General features: G+C 42.4%; 1 protein-coding gene across 2 annotated transcripts in view; it reads right to left on the bottom strand.

Annotated features, from left to right (window-relative positions):
* LOC140191246 (A-kinase anchor protein 8-like) overlaps positions 1-20,867 on the bottom strand; it is a 46,141-nt gene extending 25,274 nt beyond the window's left edge. For both annotated transcript variants that reach the window (XM_072248470.1, XM_072248471.1), the window contains exons 1-4: positions 20,777-20,867; positions 9,158-9,205; positions 3,058-3,262; positions 386-863 (exon numbers count right to left, since the gene is read on the bottom strand). In XM_072248470.1, the coding sequence (XP_072104571.1) occupies positions 386-863; positions 3,058-3,262; positions 9,158-9,205; positions 20,777-20,795 (750 nt within the window). In that variant the 5' untranslated portion in view covers positions 20,796-20,867. The remainder of the gene's footprint in view (positions 1-385; positions 864-3,057; positions 3,263-9,157; positions 9,206-20,776) is intronic.
* Between the last annotated feature and the right edge of the window lie 257 nt (positions 20,868-21,124).

The following is a 21,124-nucleotide window of genomic DNA, read 5'->3' as shown; positions in this document are numbered from 1 at the left end:
TTATAATTATCTTTAAAGTTTAGGGTAATATGTGCTTGTATCCTGAGTTATAGTTGATGTAACACTAAATTCAGGTCGTGGAAATTAGTATTGCTCAGTATTACCTATTCTTCAAACATTGATGCACTGATTGGAATACACAGAAGACATCTGCCTTTCAACAATGAAAATAAAGCAGCTAAAGTTTTCCATAGTCCCTTTAATGCTGCACTAATATGCAAAGCATTTTTACAAAAAAATGCTCACTTAAACAAAAAAAATCCTATCCTGATCAAAAAAAAAGGACCACTTGCCTGCTATATTAAAACAATTAAAAATTCCCATTCCTTCATTTGTCCTGTTCATTACTGCTTAAAATAAAAGGTATTAAAAAAAAGGTACTTACGCCTCTCATTCGAATCTGATTCCTCCTTTGCTGTCTGCCACCTCCTAACGATCTTCCCGATCCCTGAACTCTGAACAGGTCCATAGGGATTATGTTTGGGGAGAAGAGCGAAGGGAGGTTCCTGGTGGAGGAGGCGGTGGCGGCGTTGTGGCCCCTGCCTCCCATCGACAGCTCATTCCAGCGTGCAGACATCCGCCCGGAACTTGCAGGTGACATGTAGGGGTCGTTCCGATTGGGCCTGTTATATGGCCGGTCTCTAGACCAGTTCTGGCCCCACTGGTTAGTTGGGCCGTATGGGTCACGTGCTCTGTTCTGGAAATGATCTCTGCGGTTCCCGTAGGAGCTGTCGTAGTGGTCATAGCGACCTCCATAGGAATCGTTATAATCAGGCCCATATTCACTGTAACCGTAGCCAGATCTGTACAGATCACGGTCATTCAGTGAAGACCCGGAGTCGTAGGACTCGTAAGGTGTAAACCTGAAAGAGTCGCACAGTAAGCAAGGAATCTGGTCAGTAGCTGGAAAGCATGATGGCACAAGTCTGCCAAGTCGTCACAGCAGACTAAAATCTAAACAACAGTTTCAGCTAATCACAGAACATATGTGATTTGCAATAATAAGCACTGGCTGAAATGGCCAGCCTGTAACAAACACTTTTATTTCAATTACTAATGGGACTTTGAAAAATTTAACTGATAAATAAACAACAAAACACTCTTTTTTGGGTGCTAGTTTTCTAGTTTCGTCTTGGCAGTGCAGTCAGTATACACTGCTTTTTATAAGTATGTTGCTATACAGTTCACAGCAGAATGGAAAAATCCACCATTCATTGGATTTTAGCCATTTTAAAGTTATATGCCATGGGGAAGCAATGGCCAGGGAGGATGGGGACAGTAGGATGTACGAGGAAGAGTGGAGGAAGAAATTACAAAGCTATGAACTCAATGGCAACCTTAAAATGACGAAGTAGAATTTTGGCTTCAATACGCTTACATCATTGGGTATTACCTTTATGAACCAAAGCTCGTCCTTGAAGTCAGCAGAAACGATGGGGATTTTTCCACCATGCTACACATTCTATGTCAAGTACAAATATTAGTTCGGATACTCTACTAAAGCACCATTACATTGCCAATCTGTAACAAATTTAAATCCAGTTTCACAAGGAGCTTAAGGTGCGCTTTATTTCCCTATTTTAAATGCAGCATGTTTCTAAATGTATGTGATATAATGAATCCAAAACAACAGACAGAAGTGGTCTGCAGAGCGGAAGCAAGGCTGGTCTTGCATCAATAACTGATCTGATTGTGTAAATGGAATTGAAACTGCGCCAGGTTCTTGCAGCACATGCAGTACAAGTAATTTGTGGTGTACACAGCTCAACTTTTCATCCCCAATATGCCAATAGTGCAAGTACCTAATTTCAAATTTCAGTCAAATCTACTAAGGAGCCAGATATGCACTAAAACCACCCTGCCCCAACTCTCACCTATGCCACAGGAAAATGTTGAATTCTAGGGCTTGATTCTCCACAAATTAATATTTGGCAGCTTGGCAAGGTAACACTCCTATCAAATACTTAACACTTCTTAAAACACATCAGCTTTCCTTAGAAAAGTTTCACTTTGTTTTTCCAAAATTCAATTGAGATATTTGGTAAGATGCATTAATCATCTTAGTTATGAAGCAAGTTGAAACTAGCTTACAGTGTACTGGTACGCCCAAAGAAAAAAGGCAAATAAGACTTTTCCTCTATCTGAACTAAAGTAGGTTAGTCTGCCCATCAGGCTATCAGTTAGATGACTCATCTACATCATAACTTCATTTACTTACCAGGGGTCCTCAACGTATTTGCTAAGAAAACCAGTGCTATTTAAAAACAAAAAGAACCTACTCCATTTTCCCAATACTCAACAAACACTTACATTTCTCTAACAATCTTCTGAACGTTCACACATAGGCTCCAACTGTATTTGTCCTCCTTTCATTCATTTAAGGGACATTTTATTACAAGCCTTTGCCATACTTCAAAAAAATTCTTAACACGAAGTTGATGATCATGCAATTATTGTGGAAAGTAGCAACTCTAATAATTAAAGCTTATAAGATGCATAGTTCAAAAGCAATCTGGTTATTCATTTTGAAAATAAATTGAGAGCAATTTACTAATTCGGATAGTGAATCACCAATTCTTTCAGAACAGAAATATAAGATATTCGTCCATTTGGTTAAAAATATTGATTTAATTAAATCAAAACTTTAATTCTGCTGAATCACAAATGGACCATTCAAAATGCTTGTGGAATGATCAAATGAAAAAACCCAACAGAAGCTTATTTAAATCATACAGCGTCATCCCAAAAGCAAACTGTAATTCTATTCATTTACCTAGCAATGAATTTCTTAAAACTTCCAAGTCTTCCACATCTAACGACCCACAAGTCACACATACAACCAGTGTAGAAGAGGCAATGACAGATGAACAATGGTTTTTAAATACAAATATGGTAGTTATAAAACTATATTCTTTATCCAGCATTTAAAAGCTCGTCATTAAGTATTTCAATTATTTTTAAGCAACCAAAGTTGTCCAACAGAAATAGAAGTGGTCAATGCCATTGAAAGGAATTTACATATATTACATTACTCTTCCTGTTTGCTCCAGCAAATACCTGTTGTCCTGGTAAGTATCTTGCACCTGATTTTCAGACTCTAACTGAGAAAGCATATCCAGGCGCTTGTTGATTTTAGCAATGATGGTGTCTGTAGCTGTGTTTTTGGGAGCTTCCCAGTTCTTGTTGCCAGCATTGTAGCCATAATTTGTTGCAGTACTGGGTATAGTATCTTGGGTATAACTGTAATCATAGCCATCATATTCTGAAATTGAAGAAGTATTTTTTGGATTAGACACGCAATTTTTAAATTTAAAACCTGTCTCTCTGAAATACAGACATTTGCCCTGATGTAAACTATTAGAATTTTCAAATATATGCCCATGTTCCTCATTATATTGGATTATCATTCAATCATCTCTGCTTTCACTATGTCAGAATACAGTGGCATGCAAAAGTTTGGGCACCCCGGTCAAAATTTCTGTTACTGTGAATAGCTAAGCGAGTAAAAGATGACCTGATTTCCAAAAGGCATAAAGTTAAAGATGACTTATTTCTTTAATATTTTTAAGCAAGATTACTTTTTTATTTCCATCTTCTAGTTTCAAAAATAACAAAAAAGGAAAAGGGCCCGAAGCAAAAGTTTGGGCACCCTGCATGGTCAGTACTTAGTAACACCCCCTTTGGCAAGTATCACAGCTTGAAAACACTTTCTGTAGCCAACCAAGAGTCTTTCAATTCTTGTTTGGGGGATTTTCACCCATTCTTCCTTGCAAACGGCATCTAGTTCCGTGAGATTCTTGGGCCGTCTTGCATGCACTGTTCTTTTAAGGTCTATCCACAGATATTTGATGATGTTTAGGTCGGGGGACTGTGAGGGCCATGGCAAAACCCTCAGCTTGCACCTCTTGAGATAGTCCATTGCGGATTTTGAGGTGTGTTTAGGATCATTATCCTGTTGTAGAAGCCATCCTCTTTTCATCTTCAGCTTTTTAACAGACGGTGTGATATTTGCTTCCAGAATTTGCTGGTATTTAATTGAATTCATTCTTCCCTCTACCAGTGAAATGTTCCCCGTGCCACTGGCTGCAACACAAGCCCAAAGCATGATCAATCCACCCCTGTGCTTTAACAGTTGGAGAGGTGTTCTTTACATGAAATTCTGCACCCTTTTTTCTCCAAACATACCTTTGCACATTGTGGCCAAAAAGTTCTATTTTAACTTCATCAGTCCACAGGACTTGTTTCTAAAATGCATCAGCCCTGTTTAGATGTTCCTTTGCAAACTTCTGACGCTGAATTTCATGGTGAGGACACAGGAAAGGTTTTCTTCTGATGACCCTTCCATGAAGATCATATTTGTGCAGGTGTCGCTGCACAGTAGAACAGTGCACCACCACTCCAGAGTCTGCTAAATCTCCTGAAGGTCTTTTGCAGTCAAACGGGGGTTTTGATTTGCCTTTCTAGCAATCCTTGAGCAGTTCTCTTGGAAAGTTTTCTTGGTCTTCCAGACCTCAACTTGACCTCCACCATTCCTGTTAACTGCCATTTCTTAATTACATGATGAACTGAGGAAATGGCTACCTGAAAACGCTTTGCTATCTTCTTATAGCCTTTTCCTGCTTTGTGTATTTTAATTTTCAGAGTGCTAGGCAGCTGCTTAGAGGAGCCCATGGCTGCTGATTGTCGAGACAAGGTTTGAGGAGTCAGGGTATTTATAAAGCTTTGAAATTTGCATCACTTGGCCTTTCCTGATGATGACTGTGAACAAGCCATAGCCCTAACAAGCTAATTAAGGTCTGAGACCTTGGTGAAAGTTATCTGAGAGCTCAAATCTCTTGGGGTGCCCAAACTTTTGCATGGTGCTCTTTTCCTTTTCTTCCACTCTAAAATTGTACATAACAAAAATAATACACTAATCTTGCTTAAAATGTTGAAAAGAGCGTTTCATCTTTAACTTTATGACTTTTGGAGATCAGTTCATCTTCTACTCACTTAACTATTCACAGTAACAGAAACTTTGACCGGGGTGCCCAAACATTTGCATGCCACTGTATATTGCTTTTGTAGCCTTTTCCAGCTTCATGCATCTCTACAATTCTCCTTCTAGGTCCTCTGGAAGTTGTTTTCATCGAGATATAATGCGCATAAATAGATCTTTCTTGAGAAGAGCAGGTTCTGTCAGTACCCTGACTTTGTATGTCTTTTTTATAGGGCAGGACAACTCTACAACTCACACCCCCAATCTCATCTCATTGATTGGAATACTCCAAATAGTTTTTGAAGAAGGCATTACCCTGGAGGTTCATATGCTTTTTGGAACCTAGACTGTAATTGTTTAAATGATACACTCAGTATTGACAATTACAACTGTTTGTGTGTTATTACTTTAGGCAGATTGTGTTTATTATTGTGACTTAGAAGATCAGACCACATTTTACAAGTATTTAATGCAGAAAACCAGGTAATTGCAAAGGGTTCACAAAATTTTTCTTGCAACTGTACTTTGAATCCCCACGTAGTCAGATTGTATTATATTTGATTCCTCTTAATGCGATGGCATATTTAACACAATAACATAGCAAAAACAAATTATTAGGACATTCAGCTCTTATAGTTAAAATGCAGAACATAGGCCCGGTGTACTGAATCTGTTACAGAATAACTATCCTAACTCCCACCATCACATGACCCAATCTGGTGAGCTTTCATTGTACACCCTCTCTTACAAGTATCCTTCTTCAGAAAGGGAGACCAGGTTTGTGCAGAGTCTAGTAGATGCAGTCTCACCAGGACCCTAAGCAATTCCAATGTCTTCACTCTTGTACTCAAATCCTTGAAGAACAGCAGACTTTACCTTCACACTTTGGTATAACTTCACATTAATTACCAGTCATTCACCTACAATGACACCCAGACTATATCCCAGTATCTATTTCTGCTCATATTTCCTTACAATCTCTCACAGCTTAGAAGCATGATTTTTTAAATTCTTCTATTAGTAGATGACCTCACATTTTCCCTTATTATAATAATAGGGAGATTAGAAAACAGAGAAAAGCAAATGTGCTGTATCCAGAGAGATACATCACATGGTAATCAATCACCATTTTTACACTACCCTTGACAATAACCCATTTTACTCTCCCCACATTCCCATGAATCCTCCCCAGATTCTATTGCTCAGAAACACAGGAGGAGCAATTTATAGCAGCCAATTAACCTAGCAACCCACATTTTTGGAACATTGCAGGAAAGCAGTTTGGTTATAGGGAGAACGCCTAAACTCCACAGAGATGGCATCACAAATCAGGATCAAACATGGATCACTAGAATAGAAAGCTACAGTTCTGCTAGCTGACATTTCCCCAAAGCCTCACTGCATCTCCTCAGTCCACATTACAACTGAATGTACAAGTCCCCTGATCTATATATCTGGCATCTAGATTGTACACAGCCAGTCCATCATCAGTCCATATGGCAATGCATTCTTCACAGCCCAACAAGCTTATTCCCACTACTTTCCGTCTAGTTTTCAATCCACATCATTTTATTAGTCCTTCTACCAACCCCCACATCCATCGAAGTACACCACATTTCCAGCTCAGCCGCCACATCTATTCTGCAACTTACAATCTCAAATAACCTCAGTAAATTGTCAGACAGGGATTTCCCATGTATAAATTCACAATGACTGCCCAAATCAAGCTAGTGAATTATCGCTTCACCACCAAAGCCACATCCGTATCCATCTTTGGATAGGAAAACCAGGTCTATACCAGGTTCAGTCCAACAAGAAGCTTATATTTTTTTTTAAATCAAATACCTTTAACAACAGACCATCATTTTTCTGCTAGTTTAGAGTATTCTCTGCTTCTAATGTCAAGTTAGAGCAATCATGATACTGACATCACTTCCACCCGTCCAAGCCTCCATGAGGTTTTTATACTTGGTCATTACTTGGAGCAGCAATTCTACTTCACAGGAATACAACTGTAGAGAGAAGTGGACTCAGCCCAATACATCAATTGCACGTTACTCCCCATCATCAGGAGTATCTACTTGGGAACACAACATTTATCAAAGATCCCCATGACATCTTCTTGCAACTACAGTTGGGCAGGAGATACAGAAGCCTTAAATTCTTCAGAACCATATTCAAGAACAGCTAATTCCCTTCAATCTTGAAACAATTTGCATAACCCTAATCACTAATACAATAACAGCAGCCCTTTGAGTAACATAACAAATTATTGTATTCTGATTGTGCTCTTTCCTATTACTTTGTATAATTGATGTTTCAAGCAAGGTCTCCATTATACCTATCCACACACTTACTTGTGCATATGACAACAGCTCAACTTTGACTTAATCACATAAACCTGCTCTGCCATTCAATAAAATCGGGATTAGTACAATTTTAGTCTCAATACTTTTTCCTAATGTCCCCTCAGATCCCTCAACTCCCATGTGGATTAAAGGTCTGCTTAACCTCCTGAGATTTCTAAGAAAGAAAATTTCAAAGATGCATAACCCTCAGAATAAACTGCTTAAATAGATTACCTGTACTCTGAAAATACTCTATGTGCAGATGTTTCACCAAGGGGAACTACCCTTTTCACATCTTGTTTTTCAATCACCCATAGAATCTTGAATTTCTAAATCACCTCTCATTCTTCTAAAGGACCCATGAATATAGCCCAACCTCCTCAAATCTAGATTAATTCATTCCACACCTTTAATGGAAGCAAACTATTACTTAAATATGGAGACCAATAATGTGCACAGTATACAGTCGGCCCTCCGTATCTGCGGGGGTTCATTTCCGGGACCACACCCCTCCCCCCCCCCGATACCAAATTCCGCGGATGCTCAAGTCCCGTATATAAAATGGCGTAGTATTTGCATATAACCTACGCACATCCTTCCATATACTTTAAATCATGTCTAGATTACTTCTAATACCTAATGCAATGTAAATGCTATGTATATATTTGTTATACTGTATTGTTTAGGGAATAATGACAAGAAAAGAAACTCTGTACATGTTCAGTACAGACGCGACCATCGTAGCTCTTCTGGGAACGCTGATGCTGCCGCGGCATCAGCCGATGCCGACTCTCCCGTGATCTTGAGGCTGTAGCGCTTTACATAGCTAGCCAGCCATCCCTTACTAGCCTTAAACTCCTTCCTCTCGCTCACAACACAAGTAGCCAACGAACGAGACGCGAGGTGAACAATGCTCAAACAACGAGTAATACTTTTAATCATATGCTCCCTCTTAGCCTTTGAGGAATTGCCTTGACCACTTAATTGCTTTTTAGGAGCCATTTTTTCACAGAAACCAAGGGTGCACACAACACAAGTAGCAACCGAACGAGATGCGAGGCAAACAATGCTCAAACAACGAGTACTGGAGAGAGAACTTCTGGGGTTTTTTTCCGATCCCCGATTGGTTGAATCCGCAGATGCGGAGCCTGTGGATACTGAGGGCCGACTGTACCAGATACTTCTATTTACCATCACCCTTACAATGCCAACCTTCCATTAACTTCCTAATTACTTGCTATTCGTAATTTTTTTGGGTTTCATATATTAGGATCCTCAAAACCTTTTGAGATAATCTGCAGTATTAATGTTTAAATAATTTTCTTTTTTCAACTTTTCTCTCTTCTAAGGCAGGGGTTCCCAACCTGAGGTCCACGGACCCCTCAGTTAATGGTAAGGGTCCATGGCATAAAAAAAGTTGGGAACTCCTGCTTCACAGGCTGCATCTGCTTTACAGAAATTGTATCAGTAGTGAACTTGGCTACAGTACAGTATGCAACTCAAGATCAATATATACAATGCATTTTGACTGTATCCCTAGATCAATGCAAACAGAACTGTATAAGCAACAGAAGCACGGTAGGTCTTCTTAAATATTTGTATAGAAATCTGCTCTCCCACAATAACAATACAATAATGTACAACTATCACCTGTAGCTTACATTAATTTGAAACTATGTGAAAAACATAGTATTAGGTACATAGAGTACTCATGAAATTCAAAGTTAATAGAAGAACTTTACAATACAACATGCATTCATGAGACAACTGGAAATCAAAAGTATAAATATAGGATAGCCATTTTAAGACCTACAAGATACATTTATCTTACCTTGTGAATTGGTGGCTCCAGTATTCCAAGAATCCTCAGTTCCATAGCCTACAATAAAACACAGCAAATAACATTTAATGAGCAAGTCAATATTATAATGTCTGAATACTGCGTATAATCTATTATGCATATTAGTTGACAAAGTTAATTAAAGACTGACTTTGATTTCCATTCCAGCTCTATTTTCAACTACACACTGCCTCAATTACTGCTATATCCCTAGTTAAAAGGGATCCAGGACAATCTTAAATTATGAAACAGGGACACAAGAGAGCCAGTCAAGTCCACTAGGTTTTCCTAAACTGTGCTCTAATTCCCAAAGTATCCAAACTACCAATTGCAACTTTCAATATAATCAATAAAACAGCATCTACCGCAGAACAGCCAAAAATTTATAAACATTAGAAGAGATTTGGTTTCCTCCCAAGCTTAAGTGATCAATCCTTGAAATCCCTCCTCCATTCCAGATGTTGAGCAAAAGAAACAGCCTCATCACTCCTAGTTTGTCAATCCTAGCAATATCAAGGGATATTTTGAGCGTAAATGGAATACATCAAACTAAGAAATGTAACAGCATTTTGCTTCATTTGTACAACTGTTTGGGTCTCTAGTTGGTGGGAGGGCAGCGGTAAAGGGGCCAATGGCATACCTCTCAAGGTGGCCTGAGAATTGGGAAGTGCATAGGATGGAAATAGGGAATCAGGGAGTCACAGAGAGAATAATCTCTATGGAATACAAAAATGAAGGGAAAGATATGTCTGACAGTGAAATCTCTTGTGAAAGCTATGGTGAATAATAGATCAAATGTAGAGGCTGATAAGGTGAAAGGTGAGGATCCTTGGTCTGGTTGATGTGTAAGGAGATTAAGAAATGAACCAGTCATGATTGCAAGTGAAGTCAACTAAAAGTGAACACAAGTTTCTGCAAATGCTGGAATTCCAGAGCAACACACACAGAATGCTGCAGGAACAAAGCAGGTCAGCAACGTCTATGGAGAGGAATAAACAGTCGACATTTCGGACCGAGGCAGTAAATGTTTATTCCTCTCCATAGGTGGCGCTGACACGCTGACCTTCTAGGATTTCATGCGTGCTCAACGAAGAGCAGTCACAGTTAAGGAAATTGGAAAAGATCTCAAATTGAAATTATTCGAAGGAAAACAGAATGGAGTTCAAAGTAAATTTTTTATAAAGTACATAAAACCCTGAGATTCATTTTCCTGTGGACATACTCAGCAAACCTATAGAATAGTAACTACAACAGGATCAGTGAAAGATCAACCAAAGTGCAGAAGACAACCAACTGTGCAAATGCAAATATAATAAATAGCAACAAATAATTAGAACATGAAATAATGAAATAAAGAATCCTTAAAGTGAGATCATTGGTATGGGAGCATTACACTGATGGGGCAAGTGAGGGGTAGTAACTGTTCTTAAACCTGGTGGTGTGAGTCCTGAGGCTCTTGTACCTCCTACTTTATACTTTATTGTCGCCAAACAATTGATACTAGAACATACAATCATCACAGCGATATTTGATTCTACGCTTCCCGCTCCCTGGATCACAGATCAATAGTAAATATTAAAAATTTAAATTATAAATCATAAATAGAAAATAGAAAAATGGAAAGTAAGGTAGTGCAAAAAAACCAAGAGGCAGGTCCAGATATTTGGAGGGTACGGTCCAGATCCGGGTCAGGGTCCGTTCAGCAGTCTTATCACAGTTGGAAAGAAGCTGTTCCCAAATCTGGCCGTATGAGTCTTCAAGCTCCTGAGCCTTCTCCCGGAGGGAAGGGGGACGAAAAGTGTGTTGGCTGGGTGGGTCGTGTCCTTGATTATCCTGGCAGCACTGCTCCGACAGCGTGCGGTGTAATGTGAGTCCACGGACGGAAGATTGGTTTGTGTGATGTGCTGCACCGTGTTCACGATCTTCGGCAGCTTCTTCCGGTCATGGACAGGACAGCTTCCATACCAGGTTGTGATGCACCCTAGAAGAATGCTTTCTACGGTGCATCTATAAAAATTAGTGAGGGTGTTAGGGGACAGGCCAAATTTCTTTAGTTTTCTCAGGAAGTAAAGGCGCTGGTGGGCCTTCTTGACAGTGAACTCTGCTTGGTTGGACCAAGTCAGGTCATTTGTGATATTGACCCCGAGGAACTTAAAGCTTTCAACCTGTCCCACTTGCACACCACCGATGTAAATTGGGTCGTGCGGTCCACTACTCCTTCTGAAGTCAACAACCAATTCCTTCATCTTGCTGATGTTGAGGGATAGGTTATTGTCTTCGCACCATGCCACCAGGTTCTTAATTTCCTCTCTGTACTCAAACTCATCACTACCCGAGATGCGGCCTACAATTGTTGTGTCATCAGCAAACTTATATATTGAGTTCCATGGAAACTTGGCTACACAATCATGGGTGTACAGTGAGTACAGCAGGGGGATGAGTACACAGCCTTGTGGGGCACCGGTGCTCAGAGTGATTGTAGAGGAGAACTTGTCCCCTATTTTTACAGCCTGGGTCCTGTCTGTGAGGAAATTGAAGATCCAGCTGCAGATCTGAGTGCTAAGGCCCAGGTTCCGGAGCTTAGGAATCAGTTTATTTGGAATGATGGTATTAAAGGCAGAGCTGTAGTCAATGAAAAGGAGCCTTACGTATGCCTCTTTATTCTCCAGGTGTTCTAAGGAGGAATGTAGAGCCAGAGAGATGGCATCTGCCATTGACCTGTTGCTCCGGTAGGTGAATCGCAAAGCATTGAGGTTGACCGGTCGGCTGTGGTTGATGTGTGCCATAACCAATCTCTCGAAGCACTTCATAGCAATTGATGTCAGAGCCACAGGTTGATAGTCATTCAGGCATGCCACCTTGCTCTTCTTCGGCACTGGGATTATCATTGCCTTCTTAAAACACGAGGGGATCTTAGACTGAAGCAAGGAGCAGTTGAAGATGTCAGCAAACACTCCAGCTAGCTCGCTTGCACAGGCCCGGAGAACCCGTCCTGGGACGCCATCTGGGCCCGTTGCCTTCCTTGGATTTATCTTCAGGAAGGCCCTTCTAACGTCCTCCTCGGTGATGATGAATCTCGATGCCACCAGGTCCGGTTCATGCGGAGGGAGCAGGACGCTTCTCTTCTGTTCGAATCTTGCATAGAATATGTTAAGTTCGTCAGGAAAAGAAGCGCCACAGTTATTGATATTCCCAGCCTTTTCTTTGTGCCCAGTGATCTCATTTAGACCCTGCCATAGTCTACTGGCATCCCCCTCGATAGCCTGGGCTTCCAACTTGGCTCGATATTGCCTTTTGACTCCCTTAATGGCTTTCCGGAGTTCACGCCTGGATTCCGTGTAGCGACTGGTATCCCCGGACCTAAAAGCCGCAGCTCCAGCCTTTAAAAGGGACTTGACCTCATAATTCATCCAAGGTTTCCGGTTAGGGAATACCCGGATCATCTTGCGAGACACACAGCCCTCTGTGCATTTCCAAATAAAGTCCGTGACAGCTGAGACATACTCATCGAGGTTAGCTGCCGAATCCTTGAATACTAACCAGTCCGATTCAAAGCAGTCACGGAGGACCTCATCCATTTCCTCCATCCAACACGACACTACTTTTGACACCGTGACCTCCCGTTTCAGTTTCTGTTTGTAAGCCGGGAGGAGGAGTATGGCCTGATGGTCCGATTTTCCGAAGTGAGGTCGTGGGACGGAACGATAGGCATCCTTGACATCTATGTAGCAGTGGTCAAGTATATTCGGGCCTCTAGTGGGACAGGAGACATGTTGGTATAACTTTGGCAGCGCCTTTCTGAGGTTGGCCTGGTTAAAGTCCCCGGCTGTAATGAGCAAAGCCTCTGGATACCTGGTCTCAAGTTCACTGATGTTGGCATACAGTATGTTCAGAGCACACTCCACGTCCACCTGGGGGGGAAGGTAGACCACTGTCAGTATGACCAAGGTGAATTCCCGTGGCAGATAGTAGGGACGACACTTCACCGACAGGTGTTCCAGGTCCTGGCTGCAGGAGCTTGTCGGTGCCACTGTGTCCAAACACCACCCAGTGTTGATCAGTAGGCAGACAGCACCTCCCCTCGTCTTGCCCGAAGACGCCATGCGATCCATCTGATGGATCGAAAATCCCTCCAGTCGGATGGCACAGTCGGGGAGGCAGGGGAGAGCCAGGTCTCAGTGAAACATTATACACAGCAGTTCTGCATCTCCCTGCAGTAGGTGAGTCTCCCTTTAAGATCATCCACCTTGTTCTCTGAGGCTCGCACATTAGCTAGTAGGATGGTGGGCATAGGGACCCTGAAGCCCCTCAGCTTCAATCTGACCAGCAGCCCAGCTCTTTTCCCACGCTTCCTCAGTAAATAGTGCATCTTTCCAGGTTTCCATCGATGCAGTGTGTTGTTGTCAGTTCTTTGAGGTTGGTGGACACGTCCCGCGGGGATCGATCGGCGGATCGTGTCATTGGGTGCTCCGGGTCGGGCTGAGTGACGGGGGTGACTCCACAGCCACTTCCAGCTGCCGGGGGCCCAGGCTGTCGATTGGGTCAGGCCCCCAAGCCAACACTTAATCTCAGAGGGCCAGGCTCCTGGCTGAAACAGTCTGTAAACCAAGTCACGGTTGCTCGATTTCCAAGGTCGGTGGCCAAAGCCTCACTTCCGACAGCTGTGGATGGCCACCAACTGGGCTTTATGGTGGTCGCTCCGGGGAAGCATCTGGGGCACCTTGAGGTCTCTGCCGTCACTTCTGTGTGGTCCTCTGCTCCGGAGAGGTGCTGGTTGGAATGGGCTGTGTCTCCAAGCTCTCTGGCACAGTAGCAGGCCGCTGGTCTCCAGGAACGTGGTGGGCCTCGGACCAGGCCTCACTGGTCGGGTCCAGGTGCGGTCCGGAGTTTAAGAAGCAGTTTTGGCGCAGTGGTCTCCAGCTTCGTCAGGGTGTTGTTGATCTTGCAAGATGTAGCAGATTGGAGGTTTAGAAGGGTTTCTCGGGTACAGGATAGTGTAGAGGGCTGTTTGCTCGGGAGAGCACGCGCAGTGTCGCCAGTTACTGGCGCCATCTTAACCATCCTACCCGATGACAGCAGCGAGAAGACAGCACGAGTTTGGTGGTAGGGATCTCTAATGATAGATGCTGCTTTTCCTGCAACTGCATTTTATGCAATTGTACTCAATGGTTGGGAGGGCTTTACCTGTGAGGTACCGGGCCGAATCCACTACCGCTTGTAGGAATTTTCATTTGAAAGCATCAGTGATGCAGCCAGTCAACATACTCTCCACTACATACCCAATAGAAATTTGCCAAAGTTTTAGACGTCATGCCGAATCTTGGCAGACACTAAAGATGTTGAGGCACTAGCAGATTAACTTTCAAATTATACTTGCGTGCTGGCACTAGGACGGGTCCTGTGAAATAGTAACACCCAGGAATTTAAAGTTGCTAACACTCTCCACCTCTGATCTTTCTATGAGGACTGGCTCGTGGACCTCTGGTTTCCCTCTCCTGGGATCCCGTTGGAGGTGGCGGAAGTTACGGAGAATTATATGTTGGACCCGGAGTTGGATCCCACCACTAAGCACATCTTTCCCTCCCCCCCTCTACTTTCCGCAGGGATCACTCCCTACGCGACTCCCTTGTCCATTCGTCCCCCACATCCCTCCCCACTGATCTCCCTCCTGGCACTTATCCTTGTAAGCGGAACAAGTGCTACACATGCCCTTACACTTCCTCCCTTACCACCATTCAGGGCCCCAGACAGTCCTTTCAGGTGAGGCGACACTTCACCTGTGAGTCGGTTGGGCTGATATACTGCGTCCGGTGCTCCCGATGTGGCCTTCTATATATTGGCGAGACCTGACGCAGACTGGGAGATCATTTTACTGAACACCTACGCTCTGTCCACCAGAGAAAGCAGGATCTCCCAGTGGTCGCACATCTTAATTCCATGTCCCATTCCCATTCTGATATGTCTATCCACGACCTCCTCTACTGTAAAGATGAAGCCACACTCAGGTTGGAGGAACATCACCTTATATTCCGTCTGAGTAGCCTCCAACCTGATGGCATGAACATTGACTTCTCAAACTTCCGCTAATGCCCCACCTCCCCCTCATACCCCATCTGGTATGTATTTATTTATTTATTTATATACACACATTCTTTTTCTCACTCTCCTTTTTCTCCCTCTGTCCCTCTCACTATACCCCTTGCCCATCCTCTGTGCTTCCTCCCCTCCCCCCTTTTCTTTCTCCCTAGGCCTCCTGTCCCATGATCCTCTCATATTCCTTTTGCCAATCACCTGTCCAGCTCTTGGCTCCATCCCTCCCCCTCCTGTCTTCTCCTATCAATTTGGATCTCCCCCTCCCCCTTTCAAATCTCTTACTAGCTCTTCTTTCAGTTAGTCCTGACGAAGGGTCTCGGCCCGAAACATCAACTGTACCTCTTCCTACAGATGCTGCCTGGCCTGCTGCGTTCACCAGCAACTTTTATGTGTGTTGAGAGAGAAAATAGGCAATTATAGACCAGTTAGTCTGACATCAATGGTGGGGAGGATGCTCGAGTCAATTATAAAAGATGAAATAGCGGCATATTTGGATAGCAGTAGCAGGATCAGTCCGAGTCAGCATGGATTTACAAAGGGGAAATCATGCTTGACTAATCTTCTGGAATTTTTTGAGGATGTAACTATGAAAATGGACATGGGAAAGCCAGTGGATGTAGTGTACCTGGACTTTCAGAAAGCCTTTGATAAGGTCCCACATAAGAGGTTAGTGGGCAAAATTAAGAGCACATGGTATTGGGGGTACGGTACTGACATGGATAGAAAATTGGTTAGCAGACAGGAAATAAACAGTAGGGATTAACGGGTCCTTTTCAGAATGGCAGGCAGTGACTAGTGGGGTACCGCAAGGCTCAGTGCTGGGACCGCAGCTATTTACAATATACAGTAATGATTTAGATGGAGGGATTAAAAGTAACATTAGCAAATTTGCAGATGACACAAAGCTGGGTGACAGTGTGAAATGTGAGGAGGATGTTATGAGAATACAGGGTGACTTGGACTGGTTGGGTGAGTGGGCAGATGAAGTTTAATGTGGATAAATGTGAGGTTATCCACTCTGGTGGCAAGAACAGGAAGGCACTAACTGAATGGTGTCAAGTTAGGAAAAGGGGCAGTACAACGAGACCTGGGTGTCTTGTTCATCAGTCACTGAAAGTAAGCATGCAGGTACGCAGGCAGTGAAGAAAGCTAATGGCATGCTGGCCTTCATAACAAGGGGAGTTACGTATAAGAGCAAAGAGGTCCTTCTGCAGTTGTACAAGGCCCTGGTGAGACCCCACCTGGAGTATTGTGTGCAGTTTTGGTCTCCAAATTTGAGGAAGGACATTCTAGCTATTGAGGGAGTGCAGTGTAGGTTCACTGGGTTAATTCCAGGGATGGCGGGAATGTCATATGTTGAAAGATTGGAGCGACTGGGCTTGTATACATTTGAATTTAGAAGGATGAGAGGGGATCTGATTGAAACATATAAGATCATTAAGGGATTGGACATGCTAGAGGCAGGAAACATGTTCCCGATGTTGGGGGAGTCCAGAACCGGAGGCCACAGTTTAAGAATAAGGGGTAGACCATTTAGAACAGAGTTGAGGAAAAACTTTTTCACACAGAGGGTTGTGGATCTGTGGAATGCTCTGCCTAAGAAGGCAGTGGAGGCGAATTCTCTGGATTCTTTCAAGGAAGAGTTAGATAGAGCTCTTAAAGATAGTGGAGTCAAGGGATATGGGGAGAAGGCAGGAACAGGGTACTGATTGTGGGTGATCAGCCATGATCACGGTGAATGGCGGTGCTGGCTCGAAGAGCCGAATGGCCTACTCCTGCACCTATTGTCTATTACAGCTTGAGGTTCCGAGTTTGGAGCGCAATCCCAACGTCCTTTGTTAAGAGCTTCTGTACATCCTGCCTGTGGAATGTGTGTGTTTTCTCCAGGTGCTTCACTTTCCTCCCACAGTCCAAAAAAGTACCAGGTAGGTTAATTGGTGATTATAAAATTGTCCTTGATTAGGTTAGGGTTAAATCACGGTTGTCTGGGGTTTCTGGGCAGCACAGCTCAAAGGGCCGAAAGTGCCTACTCTAAATCAAAATAAATAAAAAGGAAGCCAGAATCTGCAGCCTGTGCCTATTCTAGATCAAAGTAATAAATAAGGGAATACAGAATCTGCAGTCTCAATATCATAGTCCACTCATAGGTTGAGATTAGAACAGCAAAAACTGAGACATCACATTTATTCTCAGGCATTTTTGCCTGTACTTTAAAAAGTTTCAAAAATCTATAGCGTTCAAATACTTCTTGCTCAGGTGCTGCCTTTCAATATTTCACTCCACTGATGGAACGACACCTGCTGGATAGAGCTCTAAAGGAAAGCTGCCAGGTGAGTATATATTCAAGTGTAACATTCCACAGTGACAACTGAAGAATATTACATTCAATACTCAGAATTCACATTTTAAAATTAAACAAATATCTAGGTTTTAACCAAGAATTCATCTAATGGTATACAAATCCTGCAGATCCTCTTAAGTGAAATGAAGATTGATGACAGACAGGATATTTTTTCATATATTTATTTTAATGCTACAAACTAAAAGGACAACTCAGCTTAAATTCAATAACATAAAAAGGGCAACACCAACAAGGCATTTTTGTAACATTTTATGAAAAGTAAGGAGAATACAAAAATGAGAGGAGATCTTACAGAAACATTTAAAATTATGAAAGAGGTAGATAAGATAGAGGTAGGAAAGTTGTTTCCACTGGGAGGTGAGACTAGAACTAGGGGACACAGCCTCAAGACTTCCAGTTGTAGATTTAGGATGGAGATGAGGAGGAACTGCTTTCCCAGAGAGTGGTGGATCTGTGGAATTCTCTGCCCAATGAAGCAGCTGAAGCTACCTCAGTAAACGTATTTAAGACAAGGTTGAAGAGATTTTTGCATAGTAGCGGAATTAAGGGTTATGGGGAAAAGGCAGGTAGGTGGAGATGAGTTCATGGCCAAATCAGCCATGATCTTATTGAATGGCAGAGCAGGTTCAACAGGGCAGATGGCCTACTCCTGCTCTTATTTCTTATGTTATGTTGTAATCCCATGCCATTGAGATCAGATGCATTGTCAAACGCTGGTTTCAACATCTTACAAGCAGCAGCTAGCCTTCACTGGTAGCCCAAACTGCAAGACAACTTGACACAACCCAACATGAATTTTTATCTTTTGAATGGAATTTAAATTTTATGTTCATAGACCCCGGAATGTTCCTTAAAGGCACAATTAGCTGTATCAACTCCTTAGTTTTTCTTAAGACTGAGAAGTCTGACAGCTAAAATTGACATATTCAGAAAAACCGTAAGTACATGGATGTGAGGCATACGGAGGGCTATGGACTGGGTGTAGGAAGATGAGACTAGGCTAAGACCAGGTCAGCACTGACCAGATGGGCCCAAGGGCATGTTGTGAGTTGTAATGGTCTATAACTGTGGAACATAAATACTTCCTGATCAGAAATCAATCACCAAACAGTAATCTCATTATAATAACACCACAAAACATATTTGTACCATGTAGTACCAAACAAGAACTGTATTATTAGGGTTTGAGATATTTAAATTTAAGCCCCATCTGCTTCATCACAAAGACCCTAGAAGAGAATTGTAAGGAACAGCAGCATTCTTGCGGATAGCAACAGATTACCACATTGCTGCTACCTATAGTGCTTCTTGTGTTACTTCATTAACTACTCTCCCAAAAGGGATACTCCTTAAGGAATGCAAGGAGGACAAAGGGGAAGTCAAAAATTGACAAATTATGGAATGCAAGGTATGAGGTGATTTTTTTGGTAAGAAAGCCAAAAGACCAAAATACTGTTTAAATTGAAGGCAGCACAGAATGCTTCCGCACTGAGATCTGAATACACTTTAACCAAACAAATTAGTATAGATAGAGACAAATATAAAGCAAATGGCATGTTGGACTTTACTGCAAAGCACATTATGTACACAAACAGGGAAGTCTTGCCACCTACTTTCTACAACTTTGCATGGTATTATTGACGACAAATCCGGACATTTTCTGTTTTAACGTCATACTGTCTTCCTAACTCCTCTTCAATCCCTGACTTATTCTCCTTCAAGCCCCCATACCAAATACCTCTCCCTTAGCTCCCCTCTCCCACCCCTGGTTTGGGATGCTGAACAATTGCAAATCACCCTTACTTTTCAACACCACCCAAGCATCCCTGTTGACATATTGCTCAAAGCTTTCGCCATAGCCAAAATCACAAATTCCACTCCAAAATCCTTTGAGAGAATCTGACTGCAGATGCCCAAAGCTACAAGAACGAGCAGATGGGTCCGAGGTGATTTACTGGCCAATGGCTCATTCCGTGGAAGTGGGCGCATCTCACCATTATCACTGGGAACATCACAAAGGAGTAATATAGCAACCCCATGGATTTAGCAACCACTCGGTAGGGGCATGGAGGCAGAGAAGGATGCAGATGCTGAAATCTGGAACCATAGAACAAACTTTGTTGTAAAAACACCGCAGGTCGAACAGCACCTGTAGAAGAAAATAAATTCTTGACGTTTCAGGGTTTTCACCTGAAAGACTGACAATTCATTTCCTTTAGCAGATGTTGCTCGACCCATCAAGTTCTTCCAGCAGATTAACTGTGGCATAGTTAATTCAACCTTTGATCTATCTTCACGGTTCTCCGTTGTAACAATGGATGAGGAGCATCGTGCAAGAGAATGTGCAAATACAAGCCACTTACACCTTTTCGCTGATAAAATCTAACTTGCAATTTTCAGGGAATCCTTCAGGGAAGCACATACACTTAGACAAACAAGACTGGAAATGATTTACGTCCACGCGCACGTCAATCCCAGGTTCACGCGCGGACGCGACGCGAGGGCGCGCGACCCGAACAATCCACGCTGATTAGGTGCCGCCATTTTGTAGCGTCTTGAATTTTTTTTAAAAAAAATCTTCGCCCCGGGAATCCTAATATGCACCCTTTCAAATTTGTACGTGGATCGAGTAGTCGTACTCCCCTCTCAAAACAAGATGCTGAAAAATATCCGCATCGCCACGGAAAATAAACGATTTTACTGTCAATATGTAAACCATTAACATGAAGACTGATCAAAACCGATTTAATTCACAATAGAATGTCTGTAATGGTTGGAGATCAAAGACTTATTCAAATAGATTTCTAAACTACTAAACAATCCGTTTAAAACAAAACGACACAAGTTCCTGTAAACCTAACGCAATGATTTGATTGACACGTTAATTAACCAATTCGATATCAGCATTCTAGCAGCCTACAATACTAGAGCCAATCATTACTGATTGGGCGGGACATCAACCACCCAACACGTTAGGTTGGTTTCACGTTAAAATGACGCGACCAAGGCGGAAATTAAGGACAATTATTTAATCATCCCTCCCCTCTCCTATCGTCAAACAATCACATTTTTAAAATCACAATTTAAGAAAGGATCGGCTCAAAACAAAACTAGAATACTGTAGAAAAGTTAAATCAAAAGGCTTCACTATTTACCTGAATACCAAGAATCCATTTTGATTTCGTTAAATTCAAAAAAAGCCCTGTCCCCGCTGCTGGAGAATTTTCTAGCTCCGGAAGAACCGCCCTCCGCCGCCGATTGGCCTTATCTATACGTAGACGCGTGGGGGCCTCCGTTTTCGGTAGGATATATCAACTGTCATTCAAAAGACGTAACGATGCCTATTTGCATGATAGCCCCCCCACAATCATTCAGCGTAAACTTCCACTTGTATGCATTCTCAACATCACAAAATGAGTTATAGTTCCATGTAAAATCTTATAAGGACGAAGCTTGACCAAAGAGGATGGTTTTATGGAAGCAGAATTAGACTTAACACCATA

Source organism: Mobula birostris, chromosome 32, assembly GCF_030028105.1.
Source record: "Mobula birostris isolate sMobBir1 chromosome 32, sMobBir1.hap1, whole genome shotgun sequence".
NCBI classification, from domain to species: domain Eukaryota; kingdom Metazoa; phylum Chordata; class Chondrichthyes; order Myliobatiformes; family Myliobatidae; genus Mobula; species Mobula birostris.
The sequence above is the reverse complement of the archived record's forward strand: the minus strand, read 5'-3'. Positions and strand labels throughout refer to the sequence as shown.